Below are 27,229 nucleotides of genomic sequence, written 5' to 3' on the forward strand. Positions count from 1 at the left end.
CACTTGAAAATTTTCACAGAAGACCAGGTTATAGGGTCTCTGCTTCCTATCCTCATCAGGAGGAACTATTACATTCATTCTTACTGATTACTTTGGTCTTTGTACTTCTTTTGAAAATGTGTACCAAGCATATATATTAAAAAATTATCGGACTTACAAAACTTTTTCAAAGGGTGAGATGATTTCTTCTCATTAGAATGAGATTTTTTCTGAATTTTTTTAAAATATAATTGTAAAATGATCAAATAGTTATCTAAAACATCTCATTTAGGGTTTTAGATTTTTCTTCAGCAGAGCAAATAGTTAAAATATTTTGCTTTATAATGTTAGGTGTTATTCAGGACAAAAAAAACCTATGTATTCCATTAAAAAATCTATCAGTAATATGGCTTTATTTTCCTATAAACATTCTGAAAGAAAACCACCAGACATTTGCTGCCTAACACTGTTCCTTGCATAAAACCTAGAGGTGTGCTGAGCTAAAAAAAAGGCTGGAAACACGCCTCTAGGCTGGGGTAGATGTTGAAGCCCATGACTGCAAGGCAGATCAGGACTTTAACAACTGAACAGCTCTCTCATGTTACCAGAAGAGCCTGCCTACACCAGTGTCACATCTGGGACACGAATCTGCTGCAGACTTTCAGCCCAGAGTTAAGGCATTCTGGGGTCAGGCAGAGACCACCCTCCCCATGCCTCCACCCTACCCCATCTGTCAAAAAGAATTAAATTAATGCCACAGAATAGTTAGAGCTGAAAGAGACACTTCCAGTGCTCAGCTGGCTGCAATCTAGTGTACACTAGCTGCTGTAATCTTTCCTGAGATCATTTGCACATACACAGCTTAGTCCTCATTTCGTTTCCCTCACTGTACAATTTAGACCCTGAATTCAGTCATCACCTCTAACAAATCCCTTTAAATCATTCTCTATTCCAAGTGCTTCTGAGTTGATACTGTGCCACTTAAAAGGTGTATATCTTGGTGAGTAAATTGCACAAAATAGAGCAAAGCCACTGCTTCTGGTTCCCTCATGGTCATCAGGGGTACATCTGAGGTACAACAGGGAGCATTACTGCCTAACTTGAATCATCCTTCAAAGGTAAAAATGTTAACCCAAATTATTCTCATACACATTTTTCATACCTTCCAATGGGGAAAAATCTAACCTGAGCATTAGTGACAGTTCTTGATTTTTGTATTTAAATAAAAACAGAGATGTAGACAAGAAAAAGGCCCAGGCAACAGAAACCATACCCAGCCCTAATCTCATAATGTGATTAGGTAAGGTTTCCTTTGAGGATGGAAGTTTTCCAGACTGAAACTTCTATGCAATTTAAGGCATTGAAATTTGTGTGATTTGTACTTAATATGTGTGGAGGGCTTTTTTCCCCCCAAAGTGAAAGTTTTTAATTTTAAATAACAATGTTATCTGATTGATTGATTGATTGATTAATTAATTGGTTGATTTAAGCTTTATTGTTGGCATTTGGGCTTACCTGGTTTGGAGTATTCTTTTAAATGTAGAATAAAAATTCTAACATAACTGAGGAGGAAATGTCCTTACCATGGGAATGGGAAATCTTATTCAAAGCACAGATATTTCCTGTTCTTGTTGTAAAAAAGGGTTTGTTTACTCTGTGACTGTGTTGTTCAACTAAGGCTCTTATTTAGGTTTTATTACTATACAACATTAAGAAGTAATTACCATACATCTGTTTTAAGCTTTAGAATTTTTATTGGAAAAGAATATGTATTTTTAGGTAAATTTTAAGGGTTGCTGTGCTTTTAGCTTGGAGAGAAGGCTATATATCTAAATTTGCATAAATCCTTCTATCCCCATATAGTGCTACTAATAATTACACTGTACATCCAGAATTTCTGCAGAGCAACTTAAATATTTTAATTAAGAGGAATCAAAAACATAACAAACAATAAGCCCAAACATTTAAAAACTAGTCAGAGATGTGTTTAGGATTTCTTGTTCTCTCTGTCATCATGCCTGTTTTTAAGTTTTTATTCCTAATTAATTGCCTGGAACTCTGCTACTCATAAGGAGTTTCAGACTTTAAAGACTTACAGTCGTTTAGACTAAATCCAAAAGAAGTATACCTGAAATAAATACCAATAAAACATTGTTTCTGCCTGACATATGCCTGAAGATTTAAGATAATGCATTTAGTAATAGTTAAGAAGTATAACCTTGAGGAGCATTCTCATAAAAAGCTCAGGTCAAGCACAAACAGGTTTCTTTTGGTTATGCATCCTGGCAGTACACTCATTGTACTCCTAAGCAGCAGAGCCACTGGCAGTGGTTGTGGTCTTCAGGATAGCCATAGACTCTCAGCACAATTGACACACTTCAAGCAGAATAATTGGCAATTAATCATGAACATCATTACTTCCTTATGAAAACAATATCATAATAAAGTAATATGTAACCAAATATGTTTCAAGTCTAAGGCCAAAATGGGTAGCAAATAAAGAGTTTATAATCATTCAAGAGGAACATATAATTTGAATAGTATAAATAATAAAGTCAGTGAAACTACTCCCATTTCTTCATGGAATCACCATTCGTGCACAGCAAAGTTTTTCTCTTTGAGGCTGCAATGGCAGAGGTTTTAATTCTCTTGCAGAACTGCAAAACAATCCCCTCAATCATGCAGCTAAAATAGTATCATACTTTTTCTCCTCCTGCTCGTGAGTGAGCGTGTAGCTTTGTCTGAAGACAGAACACATGAGAATTGACATGTCCCTTTCTTGTTTTGCACATGCAGAAGTACACTACCAGGAGACACGTTTTCTGAAAATGACATGCTGACTTCTGTGAGGGGATACCAAAAAGGACCATCTGTGAGAAAAACCTTAGGTATTCAGATACTGAGCCCCTAGAGGAGGCACTGACCTGCACACCCTGGCACCTTCAGTTTGAAGGGAAAAGCAGGGGATAAAGTAAGCACAAGGCTCCTGATTTTGACATGACAGCCTCCAGAGCAACATTCAGGAACTATTGCTCATAGCCCTCTAAAAACTTATATTTACAGGGTTGATATACAAACATAAGAGGACTTAGAAAATAAATGCAGTTAAGTAATGATCACATTAATTCTATTTCCACATTTTCTCACCCAGAGTCAGATCCTGGTATACCCTTTTGCAGGACTTCATTACCCATCAACACAGGCAGGAAGTCACAGAAGAAGGGCTATTTTCAGATTACAGGGTTCTTTTAAATTCTGTATTAAAATCATACCATAGCAGTAATCTATAAACCAAAACTGTGATTGGCACTTCATAAAACAGAAAGACACAGTTTCAGTCCCAGCAACTTAAGACACAGTAATGGAAAGGTCAGCAGTGCAGGAAGAAGGGGAAAGGGGGTTATGGTCAGTCCATCACACCTTGTTCCTCCCACTGTTCAGGGAGAAGAGTCTTTCTCCTGCTCCAGTGTGGGGTCCCTTTCATGGGTGACAGTCCTCCATGAGTTTCTCCAACGTGAGCCCATCCCATGGGCTACAGTTCTCCACAAACTGCTCCAAGGTGGGTCACTCTTCCACAGGATGCAGTCCTTCAGGCACAGGCTGCTCCAACACAGGTCCTCCACAGGGTGACAGGTGCCAGGAAACCTGCTCCATTGTGGGCTCCTCTATCCATGGGCCTACAGGCCTGTGCCTGGAACCTGCTCCAACATGTTTCCCACAGGGTCACAGTCTCCTCTCAGGCATCCACCTGCTCCAGCATGGACTCCTCCAGGGGCTGCAGGTGGATTTCTGCATCCCTGTGATCCTCCATGGGCTGCAGGGGCACAGCTGCCTAACCATGGTCTGCACCAGGGGCTGCAGTGGAATCTCAGCTCCAGTATCTGGAGCAGCTCCTCCCCCTCTTTCTTCATTGACCTTGGGGTCTGAATAGTTGTTTCTCTTTCTCACTCTGCTATTCACTAGCTACAATTACATCTGCACAAGAATTCTTATTTTTCTTCTTCTTGGATCTGTTATAACAGAGGCGTTCCCACCATTTCTGATGGGCCCAGCTTTGGCAGGTGGAACATCCATCCTGGAGCCACCTGGGATTGGCTCTGCTGGACATGGGGCAAGCTTCTGGAAGCTCATCATAGAAGCCACCCCTGTAGCCCCCCTGCCACCAAAACATAGCCATGCAAACCCAATACAGTCTGCTGTGAGAGGACATGGTGGGGAGGCCTTTTCTGACCATTGTCTGTCTATTTTTTCACTGCTACTAATGTGGTGTTTATGGATCTATGCTCTGTTAATAGCTGTGACTACTGTGCACTGCAGGGGAAAGCAAAGATGGAGAGAGTCATAGTATCATTTTCTGAAAACTACCACCAGTAGCTGGGGTTGCAAATTAAAAGATTGATTCTGAAGAAAAATACTTCAATTAGATGGGAATAGAAAGTTCTGTTCCATTTAAATACCATTAGAGAAATTTAATTTGCCTTATTGAAAATTTGTTTAAGATGCTGCTACAATGTGATTTGTCCGAATTAGAAGTTTGATCTTCAGAAACAATGCCAAGATACTAGTAGAACCAAGGTTTGTTCTGTGAACAAGGTTTGTTTGTTCCATCCACACAAGCCCCATCAAGAGAGATTTTACTACCTACGAGCCTGCTGTTCTGGTATTCGCACAAAAGATGCTTTGTAACTGCTCATCTAAGGCCAAATGCTGCTCTGGAGTGTTTGTTGCCTGCTATGATAAGAAGTGCTGGATGTTTGGCTGCAGACAATTTTCTTATTTTTTCAGTCCATCACCTAGTCATAGGTTTACTTTAAAATCATATATAAAGTTATGGATAAGGAAAAAAAATAAAGACGTGGATGGAACAAGACAAAATGAGGCTAACAAATAGCAATGGTCTCCTGGGGATCACTCCACAAATCCTCTCGGAACTGGGAGGTAAAACTCAGACATCTTCACAAAAATTGTACTTTCCCCTTTTCCATGCTTATTTTTGGTCAAATTTTAAAATAAGGCTGCTGTCATCTGACTTTTATTTTACCAAAGAGTCACACAGCACACATATTTTCTTATCACCATGGTCAATACACTGCCATAATGGATGGATGTTGTTTTTATTTAGAAAGCAAAAATCGAAGAAAATTGATTAAATTAAATAGACATTCAACTTTGCTGATGACAGAAGTAGGTTATTTTTGCATGCCAAGTATGGAATAAATAATGCAGCAATAACTGCATAATTTAATAATTCTTATAGTTAAGATACACAAGTGAAATGAAAGAAGGCTACCACAAAATAAAAATATGTAAGAAATATAAAGTTTAGTAGAACAGCAAAATCTGTGTTCATATATAATTTAATCTGTGATCACAGAATGGAAAAAATACCTTAAACAATTTTACATATGAAATAATTTAGCAGAATATGAGAGAATTATGCATTTCTGTTATTTCCTCAGACAGTGCTTGGGAAAGTTTTAATTTTCAGCCTGTTCAGTTACATGAATCTTTAGCGCTGCAAAGCCTAATGGGCCAATTCAGGCTTGCACCAAAGAGCCAGCCCTGCACATCAAAGGGCAGATAGCTTACAAGTTCTGCAGTGTAAGATGATTGTTTGGTTGCCAGTCTAATTTACCGGGGCTGAAATTGCTTTGTAGGGGAATGCATGGGAAAATATAGAACATTTGTTTATGTCAGGCTGCATGATGCAATTTGCTAGAGTTATCACATTTAGCAAAATGTAAAAGTTCAGGCCAGAGAGTAACAAGAAGTTACTGTCTGCTATCACTCAAGTTAAAAATCAGTGCCCTCATTTAGGTACTGCTGGCTACAAGCTGCCCTTCTGGCTTCCAATCAATCAGTCTCTTAAACTGGAGTCCCTTTGTATTTTCACACTGGGGTCTTTGGTATTACTAAAGCATTCCACTGTCAAAAAGCACAGTTACCCTTGACAACAAGTTTTTTGGAGTTTTTACTTCCTTATCAGTTTGCCCCAAAACAGAACATGAAGATTAACTGGCAGCTGCTGGTGTGTTCTAATACAGGCCTGCCTTTAATTGAAAAGAGGCTTCCTCTTCTAAGGAAATCAGCGATGGAAAACTTTAGTGCTGATATAAAACTATGCCTAATGTAACACTTCTCAGCTAATGCTAAATAATTAGGGTTTTTTTCTACTTACATGATAAGCCTGTTTCACTAGTCACATCATAGGCTTAGTGCCAAAAACATTACACAGGGCTGTGGTTGAGAGAAGTTAATTTTTCCCACAGGCAAATTTTTTTAAAAGTATTATTTTGCAATTTTTGCTTTTATCACAGTCTCTTCTCTCCTCTGACTTTTTTGGTTGGGATGTATCTCCTCTGATTCATTCATCTGGGAGTTACTTGTACAGGCTGGTAATCTGGGTTCTCTCATCCATCAGTGGAGAGATTGAACCATAGACGAGACGCTTGAGCTCATACATTTCTGACAATGGGATGATACAAACAGGATGATACAAACAACGAGTTTTGCCACTGTAAGGTCAATTAAGCAGCTAGCTCAGGCCCATAGATAAGTTAATGAGAGGAAGCCCCTCTCTGTGGCTGAACATTTACTGTCTTTAATATGTTGCCTGAGTATTCATGAGTGGTACTGAAGAGACACTGAATTTTGACCACACAGCTTGATCTCCAGGCTTCTTCCCCATTTCAGCAGAGCTAAACCTGCTCACACCATTCTCATAAGCAGGTTCAAATAACGCATGTGGAAGGACTGCTCTGTGCAAGAACCAAAACTTCTAAGAGCTTACAAAGTGCAAATACTATCCTCCTTTCCAATGACAAATGCCCTCTGAAACTAGATGTCTTATTTCAAATGTGCTCTTCCAAAATCAGAAATATTTTATGATCTTGGGCACAGCAACATCACAGCATTTTTGCTGGTATTTCTTTGTCTATACTAGTTTTGAAACAACCTATAAAGTTTAGAACTAAGGAAAAATGAGTTATTCTTATAGAAAAGACATGCAGATACAACTAAGTGGCCATAATACCCAATTTCAGGGTTCATTTTACATAAAATGTTTTTCCTACTCTTGGAGTAAAACTCAATATTTGACATGTTTTTGACTAGGGTATTATTACTAAGGAAGACTGAGGAACTACTTTTCCTGAGGAAAACACAGTTAAAAGAAATTAAGAGAACATAGGGGAGAAATTTACAGTGTTGGAACTAGCACAGGCATGCTATGCTGAAAAGCTTCACACAAATAGATTATGACACGTCTGGCATGTAGGATATCCATACCAATCTTTCACCAGTATATACTATAAATTTGCTTTTTACACACAGCATTAAACAATTTGTCAGGTGGAGAGGGAAACCACAGGTCTAGAGGATTCACAGAAAATCTAGACAGTAGAAGAAACACTGTATCTTAAGGTATTTTAATTGCAGCAGAAAAAATAATCAAGCACATGGAAGACCTGATATAAATGTGTAATGAATAGATAGAGTAATGAATCCTTAGCAGATGCAATTATTTGAATAAGCAATACAGGTAAATTTAAATGACAGAAGACATGGAGTATTGAAACCCAAACTAAAGATAGTAATAATAAAGAGCTGCATCTATAGAACCACATATAGAAAAAGCAGTTAAGAAGAAGCTTTGAATATAAAGCAAGAGCTGTGTTTATTGAAACACTGGGAAGTATTTCTCGTGATTTTCTCTGTCTTGCAGATGTAAACATCTCCATGATGGCTGCTCACAGTGAGGAAAAAAAATTCAGCAAATAATCTTACAACTTGTCAAAATAGAGAGATGTGTATATGTTACACACAGATACATGCACAGTGACAACCATGAAAATCAGACACTAAACAGTACAAAAATGACAAGATTTCAAAAGATCCAGTCAGCTGTCACTGAATAACTTTTTTTTTTCTTCAATTGAATGAGCAAAAAGAAAGAGACAAACTAGGTAATTTACAAGGGGGAGGATGCTGCAGAGACCCCTTTTCAGGATGTGCTCCATGGGATGTTCACCTCTGTCAGCCCTGCTCCCAGCCTGGTGCAGCACTGTCTCTGCTTATGTGGGTTCTCCCCCACCAGGAACCTGCCCTCAGCATGGCTTTAGCAGGGAGACAGAAACATTTTAATGCAAAGGTAGGTGTGTGGACCTGTGTGTCTGCTCTACCAGTGGATCCTGCTCTCCCTCCTTCTGAGAGGTCTTGCTGGAGTAGAGTTTCTTCCTGAGGTGCAGTTGGTGAAACCAGAGAATTTTCTTTACGGATGTGATTAAAGGGTACATTCATGACCCTTTAATCAGAATAATGACATTTACTTAGAATTGCAAATAATCCCAGCACGACATAATCTTAAGCCTATTGCAGAAAGTCTGGGCTAATAAGTGGAAAGCTTTTTTCCTAAGAAACCTACTTCTGAAGAAGTTCCCGGCTAACTTCTGCATGTGAGAAAAGTGAAAATCCCTTGGGTAGTGAGCCTGAGGCATGCACCACTGCCTGAAGCTCAGAGCAGCAGAACAGGCCAATGAACATGTAGCTGCAGGAGGAGTTTGCAGGCAGGCAGCTGTGTGCTCTCCATGTGAATAGCAGCCAAAGTCCACCACTCTGGGACCACCTTAGAGCCATCCTGCAAACATCTGATTTGAGTGCCTGCTATTACCTCCAAGCAAGCCCTTTCATCTGTTCTGCCTATATTATTTTCAAAATCATTACACTTATAATTGATTCTGTTAATAGAAAACACTCCTGGGGGAAACACTGTAGAAGTTTAATAAATTTTTAAGGAGTCACAATTCAGCCAGGTATGCAGTTTAAAGCTGAGGAGTGATGTAAACCATTAGAGCCACTAAACCAGCTCAGTGCCTGGTTTTGCTTGTTTTCTCTATCACTATTGTCACTATTATGTCCAGCTATTAAGAAGCTGTTTCATTTCTTAGTAGGCATGTTATTACAAGCTGTCTCTCCAGAAGTTCCTGGAGGCATTAGAAACAGAAGGCATTGTAGGGATATATAGGAAGACACAATCTCTTCCCTGAGAAGAATGTTTCAAGAAATGTGAAACAGAAGATTTAACAGAGAAGTTCTAAACCTGGATGGGTGTCCCCTTATTGCAGTGAAGATCTGCTCTCCATTGGTAAATGCAGCATAAAGAGAAATTACTTGTCCATGTCCTTATTCTACCTCTGAGATGAACAGATTACAATCTTATCTGTTGCACAATTTACATATCATGTAGAGCAGCTTGATCAATGAAAATATGCTGTTTCCCATTACCTGTGGTTCTTGGAAAGTAACATGAATATTATCTAAAGAGAAAGAAAAGACCTAAGGTCTTACATAACTTATCTTTGATTAATACTGAGATCTCTTGCCCTAGTTATTTCTTCATCTTGTGCAAACAGAAGAAACTAAAACACTACTGCAGGTGAACCCTAAGACCCACATGTTATCAGGTACCCAGCTTTGGCACCATTAGATTGTATTTACAGAACATATTTGAAAATACCTTAAATATATTATGCTTTACAGCATAGTATTTTTAAATAATGCAATTTTAATAGACATTAAAAAAGCCTTTTAAAATCAGAATCTGAATTCAGAATCTGGTATTTGTTAATTGGAGGCAATTAAGAGCTTTGACATCTACCTTTAATGGCAGGTCTATTTTTTTTTCAGTTTCCTTCATTAAAACGTCATGCTTTCCTGATAAAACTGATATTTAAAAAGTACTTTATTATAAAGTGCTAAGAGCAATTTTCAAGAAGGAAGAAATAATAGAGAACAGTGGAACTTAGAAAGAAAATTCTAGTTGTGGCTGATGCACCAACTTGAGACCCCAGATCGCCATCAGGTTTACACATCAGTGCAGCTAAATTCACACAGTTGATGGCACACATTGTCCAGCAAGTGCTAAACTGAGCAGTGCAGCTCAAAATTGTACAGGAGCACAGAAATGTCCAAAGGCAGCTCACATGTACATTACTGAAGTAGACTAAATTATGCCACAGACTAATTTGTACCATGTCTACACCTCTTTTTTTCTGTCTGTAAAAATGAGATGTGTAGGTTTGTGTGAAAACTGTGCTACAGAAGGAATTCAACATCTATGTAAGTATTTAACTAACCCGGACAGTTTGATCAGGGCAAAGAGTTCACCCGCCCTCCCCTTTGTGAAACTCAAGCTCTGTTTGCACAGCTAATATCTTCCCCAGTAGCCATAAGCCCCATCCTTTGTGCATCAGTAGGCTTTAGGAAATGTTTAATCAGTTTGCAAGAGCACATAGATACAATTCCACAACAACCCTCTATGTGGCATCTATAAACGTCACTTATAGGAAAATATAAGTTGTGCCCTGGTAAAGAAAGGCTAAGGAAGTGTTCCTGTTTAAATCTATTTTCAGTCTGTATTCATTTTTCTCTCTCTAAAATTTTTTAAGCAACAATATGAAATTTTCTTGCTTTTCTGAAGATGGAAAATCACTGAGGATTCTACTCTAAATTTTAACTTTATAAAAATATGCTGATTTGAAAATATGATTTCTAGAACTTTAATGTTCTTTATAAGTTATTGCAAAAAATAAAGACTATAAAATTATTCTGAAAAATCAGCTGATGTATTTCTGAGCTAAAATCTTGTTGTGGCTTCAACCGAACACTATTTTTTTAAAGACCGAGCAACCAAATGTGCAGTCATGGAAAGCATTTAGAGAATAAATTCAGAAATTATATATAATGAATACTTCTGGGGAACTTTTTTAGCAGAACAGCAAATATCTACAACTTCCACCAAATTTAACATGGAAAGCTTTATTTTGATACTACCATTTTGAAGGTCTCTCACTTGAAAGAAGAAAACTATGGATCTTGACATACATATTGTAACATAAGCAAATTCCCCATTTCATACAGTGAAGTTAGCTGTCACAAATTTCACAAAATGTGATTAAAGATCAAGTACTTGAAGGCAGAAATTTGGGCCTTGCAATTGTTCATTCTCATAAAGTGCAGAAACATACAATATTTCAGAATAATTACAGGTATTTATTGTACAGACATTGAGATCACATGTTAATATTCTCTGAATTAATTTAAAATTTCAGTCTTAGTTAATGCACTGAAGAAATATGACTGACAATTGTAACAAAACAGAAGAAAGAGAATTCTACACTTAATGTATTTGTGGGTTCAAAAATGAGGGCCAGAACTATCTTATTATGCTATCTTCAGCATATTAGAAAAACAAGAATTTGTTGTTTCATAAGGTCTTCAGTATATTGCTTTTGGGAAGAAATGTGGGAATCATCTTTCCCTCAGCACTCTTAAGCTTTCAATTTAAAACAGAAAGAAAAGTTATAAAATGCGTTATAGGAAAACATGTTTATGCATGTCAGTTTTCAAATCACCTAGGACCCTGTGTGAATGTTTATCCACACATTTTCATTATTTTTTAAATAAATAACAAAGTTCATCTCTTTTTGAAATAATATTTAGCTTTTTAACTGCTGAAAATACTGGTGTGTGTTCTTATGTGATGTAACCTGGCTCCATATTGATCATCACAAGAAAGGTGACTGGAATCAAATAAGAACTGCGTCCTCTATTTGAACAAACGTCACATTTAAATTACTTTTTAATTTAAAGACACTATCTGTTAAAAGAAAATCATTACATTCCTATATAAAAGTAGAAACTTGATCTAACATGCTTTTAGAGAATTTAACTTAGTCCTTGCCAGAAATATTTACAGACAGAAATAATTTTCAACTTTATTTTCTTAGGGGAGAGAGGATGAGGGAGAAAGAAAGAGGGTCTGTCACGGATCAGGGCAGTTGTCAGGGCACACCTGAGCCAGGTTCTGGGCACACACAGATAAACATTTGATCCATATTTGTGAATACAGATAAGAGGTCTTGTTTTCCCTCCAGTAAGCAGTGAAAAAAATCTTCAAAAGTGCAAGAACTGATTTGAAGTGTAATTATTATCTAAATTCCTCTAAAATTTCTGAGTCTGAATCACTCACCTTTGTCACATGATGCTTTTCATGCTGTACAGGAATCTTAAACATTTGGCACCAATATGTTGTGTCCTTGTCCGGTACAGGCACCTGTCTTAATAAAAAGGGCATGAACACGGTATTATCATAGAATCACAGAATGGTTTGGGTTGGAAGGGACCTTAGAGGTCATCCAGTTCCAACCCCCTTTCTTTGGGCAGGAACACCTTCCACTAGACCAGGTTGCTCCAAGCCCCATCCCTTGAAAACTTCCAGGGATGAGGCATCCACAGCTTCTCCGGGCAGTGCACTCCAATGCCTCATCAATCTCACAGTGAAGAATTCCTTCCTTATGTTTAATTATATATAAAAGTCACACTACTCATTGTGTAAGTCCAAGGCTTTGGCTACCACCTTATTCCCATCTCCACAGAAACCCACAGCATGGAGTAACTTACGTCTTTGTTTGTCAAGTCAAAGTATGGCAAAGAGGCAGATGAGACTTCCTCTCTCTCAGGGTTCAGCAAACGCAGACTCTTTGTGCCTCGATTAGACCCGTGGTAATTTTGACCTGCTTCTCCCATATCTTTGTGGTGGTAGGCCCATATTACCCGCACTGTGCTCTCCTGAAAAAACAAAGAAAGATGTCCACAAGGGATAGGAGCAACATCTTCCTTACGCAGTTCCTATAATCCCTACAATAGCTGTGACATAAGTGTACTTAAACAATGACAGTGTTTTCCAGAGGAGCAGCCATCTACCTAATGGTAGATGGCTACCTACCTAATGATACCTACAATTGATAGATACCTAAAATTTGGCCTTTGAAATAAATAATGTTTTATACTCAATGGGTTGATTAGAAATAAACAGAAATTAAATAGTTCTCTGATAGATTCCTTCCCTAATGTTGTGAACTGAAATCATATCTTCAAATGGCAGAACAGACTCATAAAGAAGTAACCAACTAAATGTGTTACAAACATTTTTCTAGAGATGTTACTTATTTGATCAGCAACAGAATGTTTCCCCCCAGACATGTTCTAGGATCAGGTCTGTGAAGATGTGAATACCTTCAGTGAATTGTTGTTCTTAGATACTATGGAAAATGAACATTCAATTACAGAACAGATTTACGTCTTAAAAATCAATCTACAGCCACTGCACAGATCAGTTCTCTGTAAGCCATTCTCAGATTACAATAATGACCCTTGAGACAAAGTGCTATAATAAATCCTGAAGTGTTTCCAAATGCTAAATTATACTGAGAATTTGGAGCAGGTGTGCAAGCCAGAGATCCACTGACTGCCTGGGAAAGTGGTGGTTTATACAGGTGGGGTTTGCTTCCTGCATTTTCAGCCTCTTATGTTGCTATAAGTGCATGTATTGTAAAAACACAGATAATGAATATAGTGTTTTACTCCTACAGTAAATCTTAAAAAAGAAGTAGTAAAGAAGCCAAAGTGTAAGCCAAAGCCTTGCAAAATTCTCTAACTTTTCTGTCATTTCCAATACCTAAGTCATCAGCTTAATGTAATTTAAAATTATGTTTAGGAAATAGCACAGCAATCCCTAGGGCAATGGAAGAATTTACCATGAAAATTATTTTACCATGGAAAGTTTTACTATGAATTTTTTTTCACTTTTAGTTTTGAATAAAGTAAAAGAAACAGACTCTTTAAGTATATAGTTTCCAATTTTTTTAAAATGTTTCTAATATCAATTACAAATTAGCACAGAATCTTAAAAGTATTTCTCAATTTGGCCTCTCTTGAATGGTTATAACAATGGCATATAGGACTTGATGGCCCAGAGGTATCTATTTCAATCCTGTGTACACTTGTTAGAAATTACAGAACATAACATATTAAAGTATAAAAACAAAGAAAGCTCAGATTTAAACATAATAGTTTAATAAAACTAGCACAAGTATTTCACCTGGTTAATTTGAGCAAACAGATATTTTGAAAAGTTAATTTCTCTAATTCTGTCCTTTTACTAAAAAGAGATTTTAATTACCAGCTTAATAACCACACATACGTGTATCCTGTATTAATTACTTCATCTGTTTACAAACAGTCAGAGACTCTTACCGTTATGCTCTTGTCATTTGTGTCACAAGTGTGCAGCTCTCTGCTAAAAGCCAGTATTGTGTGTGTACTGTTTTCCATGGCATATTCCAGATGGTAATCCTGTTGAGGGTCCTTTTTTAGTACTCTATTTTCATCGGTAAAATAATCCTATTATGAAAGAAAGGTGGCCCATTATTAAAATCTAATATTAAAAATGAAACTCGATGTCCAGTACTGAAGCCTTTTTCAAAACATGTAAAATTCTGCAGTGTCAGTTTTGAATCGAACAATAAATCTGAGGTGGCACTGAACTATTTTTTATACAAAATCTCCAAGAAAGCAACCCTCTTTGACAAACAGCTTAAAGAATTCTTTAAGCAATTTTAGCAACATGCTGCCTGTATGTAACTGCAGAAATAAAGGCTGAACACAGCAACCAAGAAGCTTTATTTATCATAACTGCGATGTCATGAACTCCAGGAGAAATTACAGAGAGAATGAAGTTCACCTAATATTTGCATCAGCAATTGTGTCACTCCTTTTTTCCACAACTTTTTCGATGTTTTTTTTCTTTCCCACAAAAAAACAAATCTCTTGAATGAACACTGACTGGAACCAGAAACCTTACAGCTTAACTAGCACCAAAAGTGCTCATTTCATACAAAAGCTGCTGGGATTAGGGTGAGGTTTTGGAAGAGGCAAGGGAGCTGTTTGTAAGAAAGATGCTTCCCATCCCGGGTTTCTGCAGAGGCCCGGCACAAAGGAGTAGCAGGGCAGCAATGTTGGGTCATTAACCTCCTCACCCCGGATTCCTGCAGCCCCGTGCAGCTGGGACCCGTCCCTCCCTCTCCTCCCACCCTGGCCACTGCCTCAGATGCACCTCCTCAGGTCACCCTCCTTTGAGTTTTAGGCTGTTTCTGCCTCGTTTGGGGTAGAGAAGGGTCTTTTAACTAAGCAATGTGTTTCTCATGCCTAACAGGCTACTGGCAGACACTATTAATTGTGTGGTGTCTTTGCAAAATAATGCAGCACTGTCTGGTCCAAGTAGGCATTTATTTTTTGTAGCTGTTTGGACCTCTGTTCACTTTTGGAGAGATTTCTAGCTTTCCCCTTTCATTAAGGTTGAGGTAACTGATCTGAAAAACAGTGAAAGGTTATGCCCAGGTATTTTGACACCAGCAAAAAAAATAACTGAAACTTCATTAATTCACCAAAGGGTCATTTAGGAGCTATGATCTTAAACTTAATTCCACCCTAGAAATCTGTGTGTGGGCGAGACACCAGAGAGCTCTTCTTTTCCTGTTACTACTTCCTACAAATACAGATGATTAAGTACATACACAAGAGAATAGGCAAATGGAAAAATAATCACTAAAAAGAGCAAAAAACAGGTCTGGTACTTGAAAGAAAGTGAATTGATGAGTTTAGAGAAATAACTTGGATTTTCTGTTTTCCAGACAGAAATAATAAGACTTGTTTTGCGATGGTTCTTTGAAGAGCGATACTTTATGGGACCAAACCCCTCCACTTTTACCATGCATCAGAACCTGGAAAGAGGCAGTGTATTGCCTATACATAATACAATTCCTGCTCTGAAAACATTCTTCTGTGGAATCTCTGTTTCCATCTTTTAGTAAACGTTTGCCTGGACAAGAAATGTAACATCAATTTTTATTGAAGTGTGATATCTTTGCTTAAATGGTACCTTAAACTGGATGAAGGTATTCTTAGTGAACGCACTCACACTTTGAAATATTGAGGGATACAAATTCAAGAGCAGCTTTTGCTCATGTGAACATAATCAAAGTCTCTGCCTGAAACCAATGTGAAGGGAAGATGAGAAATGTGAAGAAAAGTTGTGCACATTCAAATATTTTGTGGTGAACTTCACCATTTCATCACAAGTCTAGAGGATACAGCTCTAACAGGAAAAAAACTCTCTTGTGCTATAGTCCTGATTTCCATTAGCCAGAGGCAAGAATGCAAAAATAATGCAAAGAAGTTCTGTAGTCAGGGTGTAAGCTCAGATATGCCTTGATAACGTGGTTGTCAGTGTAATTATCTCACCCACCTGGATGACAGTCAAAGACAGGTCACAGCTCTGGCTCACCACGAGGGGTTCATTTTGTGACTGCTGGAGAATGCTTTGGGGATGGTGGCCCCAAATCACACACCCCCAGAGAGGACCAGGCTGCTCCCCATGGGATGAGAGCTGCACTGGGCACTCACACTGCTGCCTGCTCAGGCACTGGCTGCCCAACCCTGCTGTCAAAAATGAACAGAAACTAGCTGATTTCAGTGAATTCACCTGAAATTATTTGGTAGCTAGATGTAGCTAATGCTATTTTTACTTCCTTTGTTGAAAATTAACCAGATGTTAATCATAAAAATAAAATCAAATTATGTCACACAAAAAAAAGCCACCAACAAAATTCCCCAAAACAAAACAAAGAACAACAAAAACCAGCAAAAACAAAAAGCCCTGAACAACTCAAAATTTGATTGCTCAACCTCTCACATTAAAATGGTTTGTTTTCCAGTTTTAAAACAAAATAATGCCACATTTTCCAGAAAGCATATGAATCTCTCTCTGTTCACACAGAAGATTTTAAGTCAAACTATGTAGACTTTGCTGAATTTACTCATCAGAGCTTAAGAGCCTTTAAAATGTGTTTGTGTACAAAACAGAATGAACAAAAGGTTTTCAAAAGATGACAACAGTGACAATCTGTGATGTCACATATTTTTTAGCCACAAATTGGAAAAATCTGAGGTCTGGAAAAGTAAAAAAATGTTAGATGTATCTATGTGGATATATGTCCATACGTTTATATATATTCTATGCTTCCTTTCAGAGTAGAAAAATAAAGTCCTGCTGACAAAAGTCCTGGTGCAAATGCAATCAAAACCATTACATTTGGACTGCCTACACTCCACTCTTTTGTCTAGTCAAAGGAGAAAGCTGTATAGCTTTGAAGACCTTTGAAATGTGGCAGTACAGAGGATGGATCTAGCAGAGGCCAGAGATGGTAAGTTGGGCATTTAGGCTTCAGCTAAACTAAGAAAATATTAATTTATTTTGAATCTTTCTCAGGTCCTACTTTCTCAGACTACCATAACACAGAGCTCATCCAAATTCACAAGTTTCACTTATTTAATTCTGTAAAGGAGTGGGATGTTTTAATCCACAGCATTACAGTGCTTTGATATCTATCAGAGATAGTTCTAAAATGGGCTTCGTACTGGAACAGTTTATCCTTCCCAACAAGCAGGAAAAGGCTCTAACATGGTACAATCTTTTTTCTACACAGATCTGGTTTTGCTACCCCACACAGTTAGCTAGAACATCTGTGTCTTTTGTAGGGTATATTATACAGATACAAGTCCCTTGAATTTCATAAAGTCTCAACAGACCTACAATAATTGTCAAGTCCTGAAAACTGCATTTCTGAAATGCTTACATGTGTATGGATAAACCCACAATATGGATTTATGTACTGATTCCATACTTGCATCCAGTTCTCCAGTTTCTTATACACAGAAAAAATATGTATCATATGTTTAATGAAGATAAAATTTTCAAATTACCCATCAGCTTTACAGAAGTATAAGAGTTAGTGAAAGAGGAGGATGGAGTGACTATATTTTTCTAGTATTAATATATTTGATTCTTTAAAGACTAAGTTTTTAAAAATGCTTCAGAAGTCTTATTGGTCATGCTACATGACAACAAAGATGTATGTTTCAGGATTTACATATGTAAATTGTTTATATGTGAAACATTTAAATTTGTTGCACTACATTTGATAATATTGCAAAAAATGGCATATTGAACTCTGGACTAAGTTGTACAATCCATCAAATAATTAAGTATCTCTTTCCTCACATTGCCTAAAAGTTGAAACAACATATGGAAAATGAAAAATCTTCCTGACATTACAAGATATGTTTTTTCCCAGATGTGAGGCAGATCATGTTACACTGTTTTTGAGATACCATTAGCCACTCTCCTTAAAAAAAATATTTTGTAGTATATACGGTTTCTGATTTCTGTTCCACAAACAGTCAAGGAGAGTAATTTCTTAAGGATGTGAAAAGATGCTGGTTTCTCCTTTGAGAGTGCAAGCACAGCTGCAGAGGGAAGCCTGACCCCAGAAGTCCCACCAGCTGTCATCACAGACTGAAACAGGTGTTTATGGGACTCCCTCCCCAGATCTTTACAATGTACAAGATTGTTTTGTTTATGATATCAATTTCCCGTCCTAAATTATATATATCACCTTTCAACCTCAAGGAGCATAAAATAATTCTCAGATTGTGGCCCCATCTGGCAATGGCCTCATGGGTTCAGCTTGTGAGAAACTCAGCCACCCCAATTTATGTATGCTGCTCTTTACTAACTGGACCAGCACTGCTGTTCCAGAAGCAATCTAACACTTAAAAGTGGGAAAAGAGACAAGTCAAGAATGGGAAATGACAGGAAAACAAGCTGTGTTTCCACTTGTCCTCACTGATGTTCTGTAGCCAACCCATGGAATTTGAAACATCCCTGTCATGGTTTAGGGCAAATTTGGGAGGAAACTTCCTAATGGGTTCCTCTAGAAAGCAGAAAAGTGGAAAAAACCTGTTTATTTAGCAAACAAAGTATGCACAAAAAATGAATAATATCAAACAATAAAATCTGTTGCTGTTCTGAAGAGATGGCAAATTTAGAAAGTCCTTGTCATGGGCTGTAGCTCAGCTCACTCAGTCTCTTATCTGCCCCTTCTGCACCGGACAGTGCCATGTCCTCAGCCCCAGTGGGCCACAGGCATAAGCTTCTGGTGTTTTTCTGGATTTTTTAGTTCAAAGTAGTCCAAGAAAAAGAAAAGCCACAGACCAGGGCACTTTTCTGCCTCAGCTAGCTAAAAACTAGCTAAGAAGCAAAGGAGAACTCTCTCCCGCTCTCTCTGTGCTGGAGACACCACAGTGAGCAGGAATGCTGAAGCTCTTATCTCTGTGTTTTTGAATACAGCCGCCTCAAATATGCCACCACTTCTCCTTCTCCCCACTTCACTCTCAGATCTAGTTTTAAAGGTGCAGAACTTAATAACCAGCATAAAGAGAACAGATGACTGGGAATACAAGCATCATGAAATCACCTTAGGACAATCCCCAAACTACCAAGCTGATGCCAACAACCAGGACCAAAGAGAAGCCTGGCAAAAAGGATCATGAAGCTGTAACAAAGATGAAAGTTGGCGTAGGAGAGGATTTATCTTAGTATAAATAGGCTGGATAAACTGCTACGGTAAGGAAAAGAATGGAACCAAACATTTGTTTGAAATAAGCACCAAGTTATGCCTTTCTGGGTTTCCAAAAAAATAACTGTGGTTAATATTTCTCTTTTTTTTATTGTTGCATTCAATTTAAATGGAATCCTGCTGCTCAACGTTCCAGTACACACTAGATGTTACCACCTAAAAGAAGCTGGTTTTACACTGTATTTGGCAAGAGCCAAACAGAGCATGAGTTTACAAATAAGCAAACCAAACTGTTTTGCAACCTCAAATAAATTTCAGCTTGAGTTTCAGGCAAAGATCTTACTATGCTCTGATGCTGGGGAAAAGCAGAGCTCACTCACAGCAGCCAAACATGAAGAAGGAGCCTGAAAGCATCACTGTTCTGTATAAGAACACCTTGAGAGCATTCCAGTTGACTGAACCAATCCTGAGATTGGCTGCAAATGAAAAAATAACCATAAAAAGGGTACAGCAAAAGCAATCAAGTGGTTGCAGTATGTTCCTAAAGTAACTGGGATCAGTAAGTTCACAGCCACTGTCCCATGGGCTGTCTGTTTATGATTAATTTATTCGTTTGAGGGGGGGTGGGGGCATGTTGTGTTTGTTTTTTTTCAGGGTCTTTTTTTGTTTGCTCCTGGTTGTTTGGGTGGGTGGGTTTTTGGGGAGTTGGGGGGGTTGTGACTGGGTTTTTATTTTGCTTTTTAACCTATACAGTAGATTAGCAGAAGTGATTCAGTCCTTGCTAGGAAGCTGGGATCTCGCTCACCCTGGCAGTTTTGAGAAGCTATACACAATTCCTGATACAACTCCAGCTAAACTAGCTGATAAACACTAGATTGTGGATTATTTACTTCAAGTGAACTACTAACTCAGACAAGGACAGAAATATTTTAGCTCTAACAAATAATTGTGTGCGTGTCTGTACTTTAAATGCAGACATAAACATACACACAAAGACACACATTTCCATTTGTGTTATTTACAGAAACAGATAATGCCTGTGTATGTGTGTACATGTTCATATGTTTTCTTCAAAAAAAGAGGGCTTGTATTTTTTTCTACACGAAACACAATTATTTACTTAGAAATATGCCTTTTCTCATTCAGACTGGGTCACTTGAATAAATTTCTGTATATTTCTTATATCCACTTAAATGCTGCCCAGGGTGGCCTAAAGCTGGCAGTGCCTTCCCTTTGTTTTTGTGAAATTCTTGAGAAGTATTCACTTTCTCTATACACAAATGAAAACACTGAAGTGTGGAGACCTGTCTAACTTAGCACAAGAAGGTATAAGAGACACTAGTGGCTAGAGGTTGAAAGATAATTGTCCTGGCTTAGGGCAAATTTCGAAGGAAATTTCCAAAGGGGTCCCTCTAGAAAGCAGATTCAAGCTGCCCCTCCCCCTATTGGTTCAGGAAAAGATTTCCTTGGAGAAAAGTAGAAAAAAACCTGTTTATTTAGCAAACAAAGTATGCACAAAAAAATGAATAATATCAAAAAATAAAACCTCTTGCGGTTCTGAAGAGATGGCAAATTTAGAAAGTCCTTGTCATGGGCTGTAGCTTGGCTCACTCAGTCTCTTATCAGTCCCTCTGGTACTGGAAAATGCTGTGTCCCGGACCCCGATGGGCCACAGGTGTGAGTGAGCTACCGGTGCTTTTCTGGGTTTTCAGTCCAGAGCAGGCTGATCAGTCGCAAGAAAAAGAAAAGCCACAGTCTGGGGAACTTCTCTGCCTCAGCTAGCTAAAAAAAAACTAACCAAAAGCAAAGAAGAGCTCTCTCCTGCCATCCAGTCTGGGAGCAGGAAAGCTGAAGCTCTTATCTCTATGTTTTCTAATACAGACACCTCAGACATTGCACCTCTTCTCCTTCACTCTCAGATCTAGTCTTAAAGGTGGAAAACTTATTTCTGGGCTAAACAGATGAATGGGGATACAATTCAGCATCATAAAGTCACCCCAGGACCACGACATTACATATTGATGTGGGTAATTTGAAATTGCAGGTGAGTCCCAGGGCCCTATACAAGTCTTTACATCAAGAATAAATGTTAATTTAAGAGTTTATACTCCAGTTATATCAGAAAATGTGAAACTAGATTAAAGGCTGTCCTAACAGAAAGAGACTAGACAAAACATGTAGCAAAGTGTTTTAAGGGAAAGAAAATCAGTAAGGAGGAGATACTGCACGATACAATCTTAGAACTGCATTTTATCACAAGGAACATTCCTTACAGAGGAGCCACATTTATCCAGTAAAAGTTTTCTGGGTTTAATTATTTTAATTACTTCAATTATGAGGAAGATTAAAAACACTTAGGGGATTTTCAAACACAACAATTAGGGATACTTGTTCCCAAAATTTCTGGATCTGCCTTAGAAAATCTCCTTTCTTCCCTTTCCTAGAACTTCTGTGGTACTTGTTTATATTGGGAATTAAATCATCCCCCCCATTATTTTAAGTCTTTGCATCACTCATAATGGCTGAAATTCCATATTTCTGGGGAGATGTAGAAAATTTCATCTTCTTGGTGCTTCCAAAATCCAAAGGAGAACAAAAAATATGACAAAGAAAAAAAGAAAAACAATCCCAACCAAACACTTGAAAACAGTCCCCTGAAGGCCTCCAAATTACAAGCTTCAGAATTCTTCTCATCTTTTGTTCACCAACTGTTGCTTCCTTGTCCTAACTATTGTACCTCTCAAAGGGAACTACAACGTACCCAGCCAGTGGAGTTGTACACTGGAGTGTCTCTTTATGCCCCACACTGAAGCCAAGAGGGAGACATTAGTCATCTGGAGATTCTGCCCCAGTGCCCAAAGGCATGAAATACCTCCAACAAAACACCGACTGAGATATGTCAGTGTGGCACTCGCTTCCCATCTCTCTCTTGGTGCCTTTCAAGTTGTTTTCTAAACACTTCTTTTGTTACTGTTGGCATGAGTGCACTTAAAAGCGGCATATAGTTAAGTACTGAAAATGCTCACTGTTTTCTGTCCTTTAAAATCTCTTCCAAGTACTTCCCTGTGAGCAATTAAGCTAACTCTATGGGATACATTTGATAACAGATATTCTTTAGTTTGGGTGACAGTTAACAAGCAAGGCTCTAATGAATAATAAAGTACTTTTTAGTGACATACAGTCCCTATTCACCCTGAGTAGGGACTATTTTTGTGCAAGTTCAACAGAAGATCCTAACAATGCAACCCTCTTGTATAACTTGCACAAAATAGGCATTCATCAAGGAGGATTACTCTCCCCAAAATGGGGCTCTCAGCAGCTACGTGCTGTGGGTGGGGATGCACAATTCCAGACAGGGGTGGAGACCAAGGAAAAGGCATGGGTCTAGCAAGAAAATGCATGCTGTGTCAATTCATAAGCACAAAAGAGATGAATTAGGAAAAAAAAAAAAAAGAAAAAAGAAGAAAAGAAGAAAAGAAAAAAAGAAAAGAATGAAGAAAACTAGATGCAAAATCTAAGAATATGATGAAGAGTATCACATGCTGCGAATGACCATGGATATATTTCAAGGTAACAGTTTGCTAAGAATGAACTCTCCTAAATCCAACTCCTCCCTATAGAGACAAAGGCAGCTCCCAGCTTTCCAATACCGACCCCCATTGGTATCTTCTTGTTCTCAAACATGCTTAGCCAAACACCACACAATCTGCTGCTCTGACACCACAGGCTCTCAGTCTGTTCACTGATCTCCTTTTTCTCCTTCTGCTCAGTGGAGGTGCCTCCCTCATGACAAAGCACTAAGTCATGCATGTATGTATACACATACCTATTCTATGTCCTCCCAAAATATGTTTAGGTTCCCATTTCAAGTATCAAACTTCTCAGTTAGGACTGTAAATGACCTAACTGAGACATTCCTTAATCATTCCAATGCTCTTCAAAAAACTTGCTCTTCTTTCATGACATCGTAATACTTTCCATCTTGATATATTTGGACAAAACTGAGCCATAGGCTTCCAAATTGTTTTAGCCTTTCCTTATGTCAGACACTCTTTCAGATTAAATACAGCTCCAGCACATAAAATCAAACCAAAATGAACAGCTCATTGCATCCAAGTTCAGGATACACTGAAAACTGAGAAAGTAAAATCCAGCCCAGGATATCCAGGACTTTGAGTCAACAGGATTTTTCAAGGCCAACACGCCTGCTGATGGTAGGAATAGCATTTACTTGCTCTGAGAGGATGAGGAATAAATGCCAGAGGAAACAGTTTTTCTCTTTTCTCTGAAAACGATTTGGCAGTTTTGCTCTACCCCAATACATGGATCTTCCACAGACAGGATTATGTACTTTTACTCTAACTGGCAGCAGTAGTCTAACTATATTTACATGCTTATTCTCAGAAGAGAGCTCTTACCTCTGAGAACACTTTCTATTTTTAAAGAAGGTGAGAAAATTTGGGGGGGAAAAAAGGCAAAACTGACCCAAAGGACTAGCAATTTCAATGCCCACTTGAAAGGCCATAAAGGTGTTTCAGAACATCTGAATGCCAGGCCACTAACAAGCATCTCAAATCTTTCAAAGAAACCAAAAAATGACCTCTCTAAGAGTTTAGACCACCATGCACATTTTCCAACAGATGGTCATGGAATAAAAACATATTTCTAAAACCAAAAAGAAAAGTAAGTTCATTCATTATGGGGTGTGCATATTTCATGGAGTTCAGCTAGGCATAAAACCACATACTTTCAAGGGTGCTATCTATGAAAAAATCTTTTTGAGTAATAAATAATCTAAATTATGATGGTATACACCTAACACAGAATGTATTTTTTAAATATTAACTGTATTTATTTGTCCAGTAAAGGGAAGAATTGGATATTATTGAAACAACATCCTAGAACAATTTGTTCATTTTCTAGCAATCCCTGCTGCCTGACCAGAAAAAGCCTCTGGACAAATTTTGTTTATCATCTTTGTTTCTGGCTATTCCTTGTTGGTGCAAGTATGGAAAAATTTTAACTGAGCAACTTTTAAAAAACCTCAGTTCAGTTTTGAAAGAAACCATGCTACTTAGAATTGAAAAAGGAACGGGGATGGAGCAAGCCTCAAGTGGCAAGCAAGCGTACCAAAAGTATTTCTAACTTACTCAAAAGTGCAACAAAATAACTCATAGCTCTTAGCATAACAATTTATGTGCTAAATTAGTGTTTCAGGAAAAGTATCAGTAGGCTTCTATGGGCAGGCATTTGCTACAGTCTTTTTCTATTTGTAACAGAATGTTGGTGAACAAAATCTGTGGAAGAACAGAGTTAGCATGTTGCCATTTTAAAGGATGTTGAAAATCTGTGAAGGGTGCTGAAAAGAGCCACAAAAGTGCTTCAAGTGCTGGGGAAAATGTCCTGTGATGCTAAACAGTTCAATCTATTTATTTAACAAAAAAGAAAATGGAGCAGTGACTTGATTGTCTCGATTGCAGCATATAAATAACTTTATGAAGGCGGTATGCAGGGGGAGTAGAGCTTTTAATATAGTAGAGAAAAGACATAGCTGAAAGCTAAACCAAGACAAACTAATCCTGGCAATCAGGAACAGCAGAGACTTGTTATTGACACAAACTATCAAGGGAAGTGATGGATCCTCCACCACTGGATGTCTTTACACTAGATTTGGATGCCTCTCTAAAAGACTTGCTTTACCCTAACAGGATCTGTGAACTAACCAGGAAAAAAAAGCTGGGGTTTCTTTTAATGGTTAATAGGTGTGTCTTCTGAATTGCAAAGCTTTTCAGAAAGCCTTTCATTCTGTGAGTGAAGAGCTCTCTGCTGAATGAGCAGCCTAGAGTGGGGTTTTTTTACTATTATTAGTCTTTTATTTATGCTTCAAGAAAAATTATCTTCATTTTGAAATATGGAGAAAGCAATATTCTGAAAATCACTGGTCCGCACTTAATGAAGACAAATATTTGCCCAAACTTCATACAGCAAATGAATGGAGGAAAGAAAAAGCAAAAAAAATTTTTAAAGGAAAACATTAATACTAAAAGCTCAATTTTTCTGAAAAATTTTTGATTTTATAAAACCTTGACAAATAGTAGGGAGATCATATTATGCATTTTGTTTTCTTATGGTGAATTGTTAATAGAAAATCCATATTCTTATGGGAAAACCTCTTAAAATTTAAGAAGCAACTTCAAAGATCAACTAGCTCTAACATAATGAAGACGGATGACTTCTCCTAGACCATACTCTAACAACCACTCTGCTCTTAAACTGCATCTCTGAGTTATTATTCAAGCACCTGGGGGTGACAACATGTCATTCCAGGCCTGATTGCCCTTTAGGTCACCCATGAGACAAGCTGTCCCTGCTCCCCCTGTCCCAGAGCACCTCTTGCCAGCTGGATCTCAGGTTGATGAGAGGGGACTAAAGGTGTGGGCCCCCTCCCCTCTCATGGCTCCTACTCCACCAGCCACCAGAGCCTCTGGGAGAGGATGACTTGCTGTAAGCACCAGCAAGGCCTGTGTTCCACACTCCTGTTCCCAGATGTAGCCCTGACAGTATCTAGACTACTACAGAAACATCCCAAGAAAATTATGCCAATAGACCTGGGCAAGCTCTGAGGTTGCTCCATCAGACCAAGGACATGTACCAGAAGTCCTCCCAGTGGTTACTATGTAAGTCCTTTCCAATATCTGGGTTAAAACACTTTCAGGTGAGGAGAGGAGGAACACCAAGAACAGGAGCGGCACCGGCTGTGTGCAGCAGAAGGGGACGTCAACAGGCTTGGAAGCTGGCGGGATGTTGCCCTCATGCCGCCGGGATTAGAAAGAACAGGCTCAGGCGGCACCAGGACGGCCAAGCTCCATCAGCTGTTCGCAGGGTGAGGGGAAAAGTGCCACACCTCCCTGGGAGAGATTCTGCCCTCCCATCCCTCTCCTCCGCGGGTTTAGGCTCAGCGGGCAGGCAGGAGAGAGTGCCCAAAGGAGAGAGAATAGGACTGTCACATCTTCTGGATAAAGAGCAAAGAAATCTGACACCTCTAGCGAAGTCTGTGTAGAAGTTTAGAGGGAAGGCTGGCAAGGAGAGGATAGAAAATAAGTATCTCCTCCAGGGGAAAGGAACGCAGAAGAATAGGGATAACCCGAAGTGTGGAAGGAAGAAGTAAAAAGGTACGGGGATGCAGGGCACGAAAGCTGCAGAAGAAACGTGGGGCAGGGAAAGAAGGGCGTCCCGAGAGAAGGACAGCGCGGGGAAGGTGGGCGGACAAGGAGGACCCGGCTCGGCGGTCGAGGGGAAGGAGCAGGGCCTTACCTGCAGGTAGGGCTGGCCCCTCTCCACGCCCCCCACCACGATGTCGGCTGAGGCCATGCTGCCGCTGGCCGAGAGCCCGAAGCCCACGTAGCCGCGGGTGCGCACCTCCAGGCGGAGGGCGAGGGCGCTGCCGCGGCGGCCCCAGCGCAGGCGGTAGGCGCCCGCGCCGTCCAGCACCGCGCTGTGCGGGTAGCTCCGCATTGCCGCCCCGGCCCCGGCCCCGGCCCCGGCCCCGGCCCAGGCACACAGGAGCCCGCCCAGCACCAGCGCCCAGGGGCGCAGCCGCCGCATCCTCTCGCCGCGCACCAGCGGCCGCCTGTGCGTCTCGGCGTGTGCCCGGGCGCGGTGTGCGTGTGCGGGGGATGCGTGTCTGTGTCTGTGTGTCTGTGCGTGCGTGTGTGTGTGTGTGTGTATGTGGGGAAGGGGGGCCGGGTGCCCCGGTCACCCCGCCCCCGCTGCGGGCGGCACCGCGCCGGCCCCGTCGGGGCAGCACGCCCTCGGCAGCGCTTTGTTCGCTCCCGTCCCGGCCCGGCTCTGCGGCCGCCCCCGGCTGCCCCGCGCCGCCCGTCGGGGCCGCCCGGACCCCGCCGCGCCGGCAGCACCTGCCGGGCGCTCGCCGC

At 39.5% G+C, this 27,229-nt stretch overlaps 1 protein-coding gene across 1 annotated transcript in view; it reads right to left on the reverse strand.

The window, feature by feature from the left end:
• MOXD1 (monooxygenase DBH like 1) overlaps positions 1-27,002 on the reverse strand; it is a 49,961-nt gene extending 22,959 nt beyond the window's left edge. Inside the window, exons 1-4 of the mRNA XM_002189776.7 lie at positions 26,610-27,002; positions 14,074-14,220; positions 12,439-12,606; positions 12,008-12,091 (exon numbers count right to left, since the gene is read on the reverse strand). Of these exons, the coding sequence (XP_002189812.4) occupies positions 12,008-12,091; positions 12,439-12,606; positions 14,074-14,220; positions 26,610-26,900 (690 nt within the window). The 5' untranslated portion in view covers positions 26,901-27,002. The remainder of the gene's footprint in view (positions 1-12,007; positions 12,092-12,438; positions 12,607-14,073; positions 14,221-26,609) is intronic.
• Positions 27,003-27,229: the final 227 nt, after the last annotated feature.

Source organism: Taeniopygia guttata, chromosome 3 (assembly GCF_048771995.1).
Source record: "Taeniopygia guttata chromosome 3, bTaeGut7.mat, whole genome shotgun sequence".
In the NCBI taxonomy this organism is placed as follows: Eukaryota; Metazoa; Chordata; class Aves; order Passeriformes; family Estrildidae; genus Taeniopygia; species Taeniopygia guttata.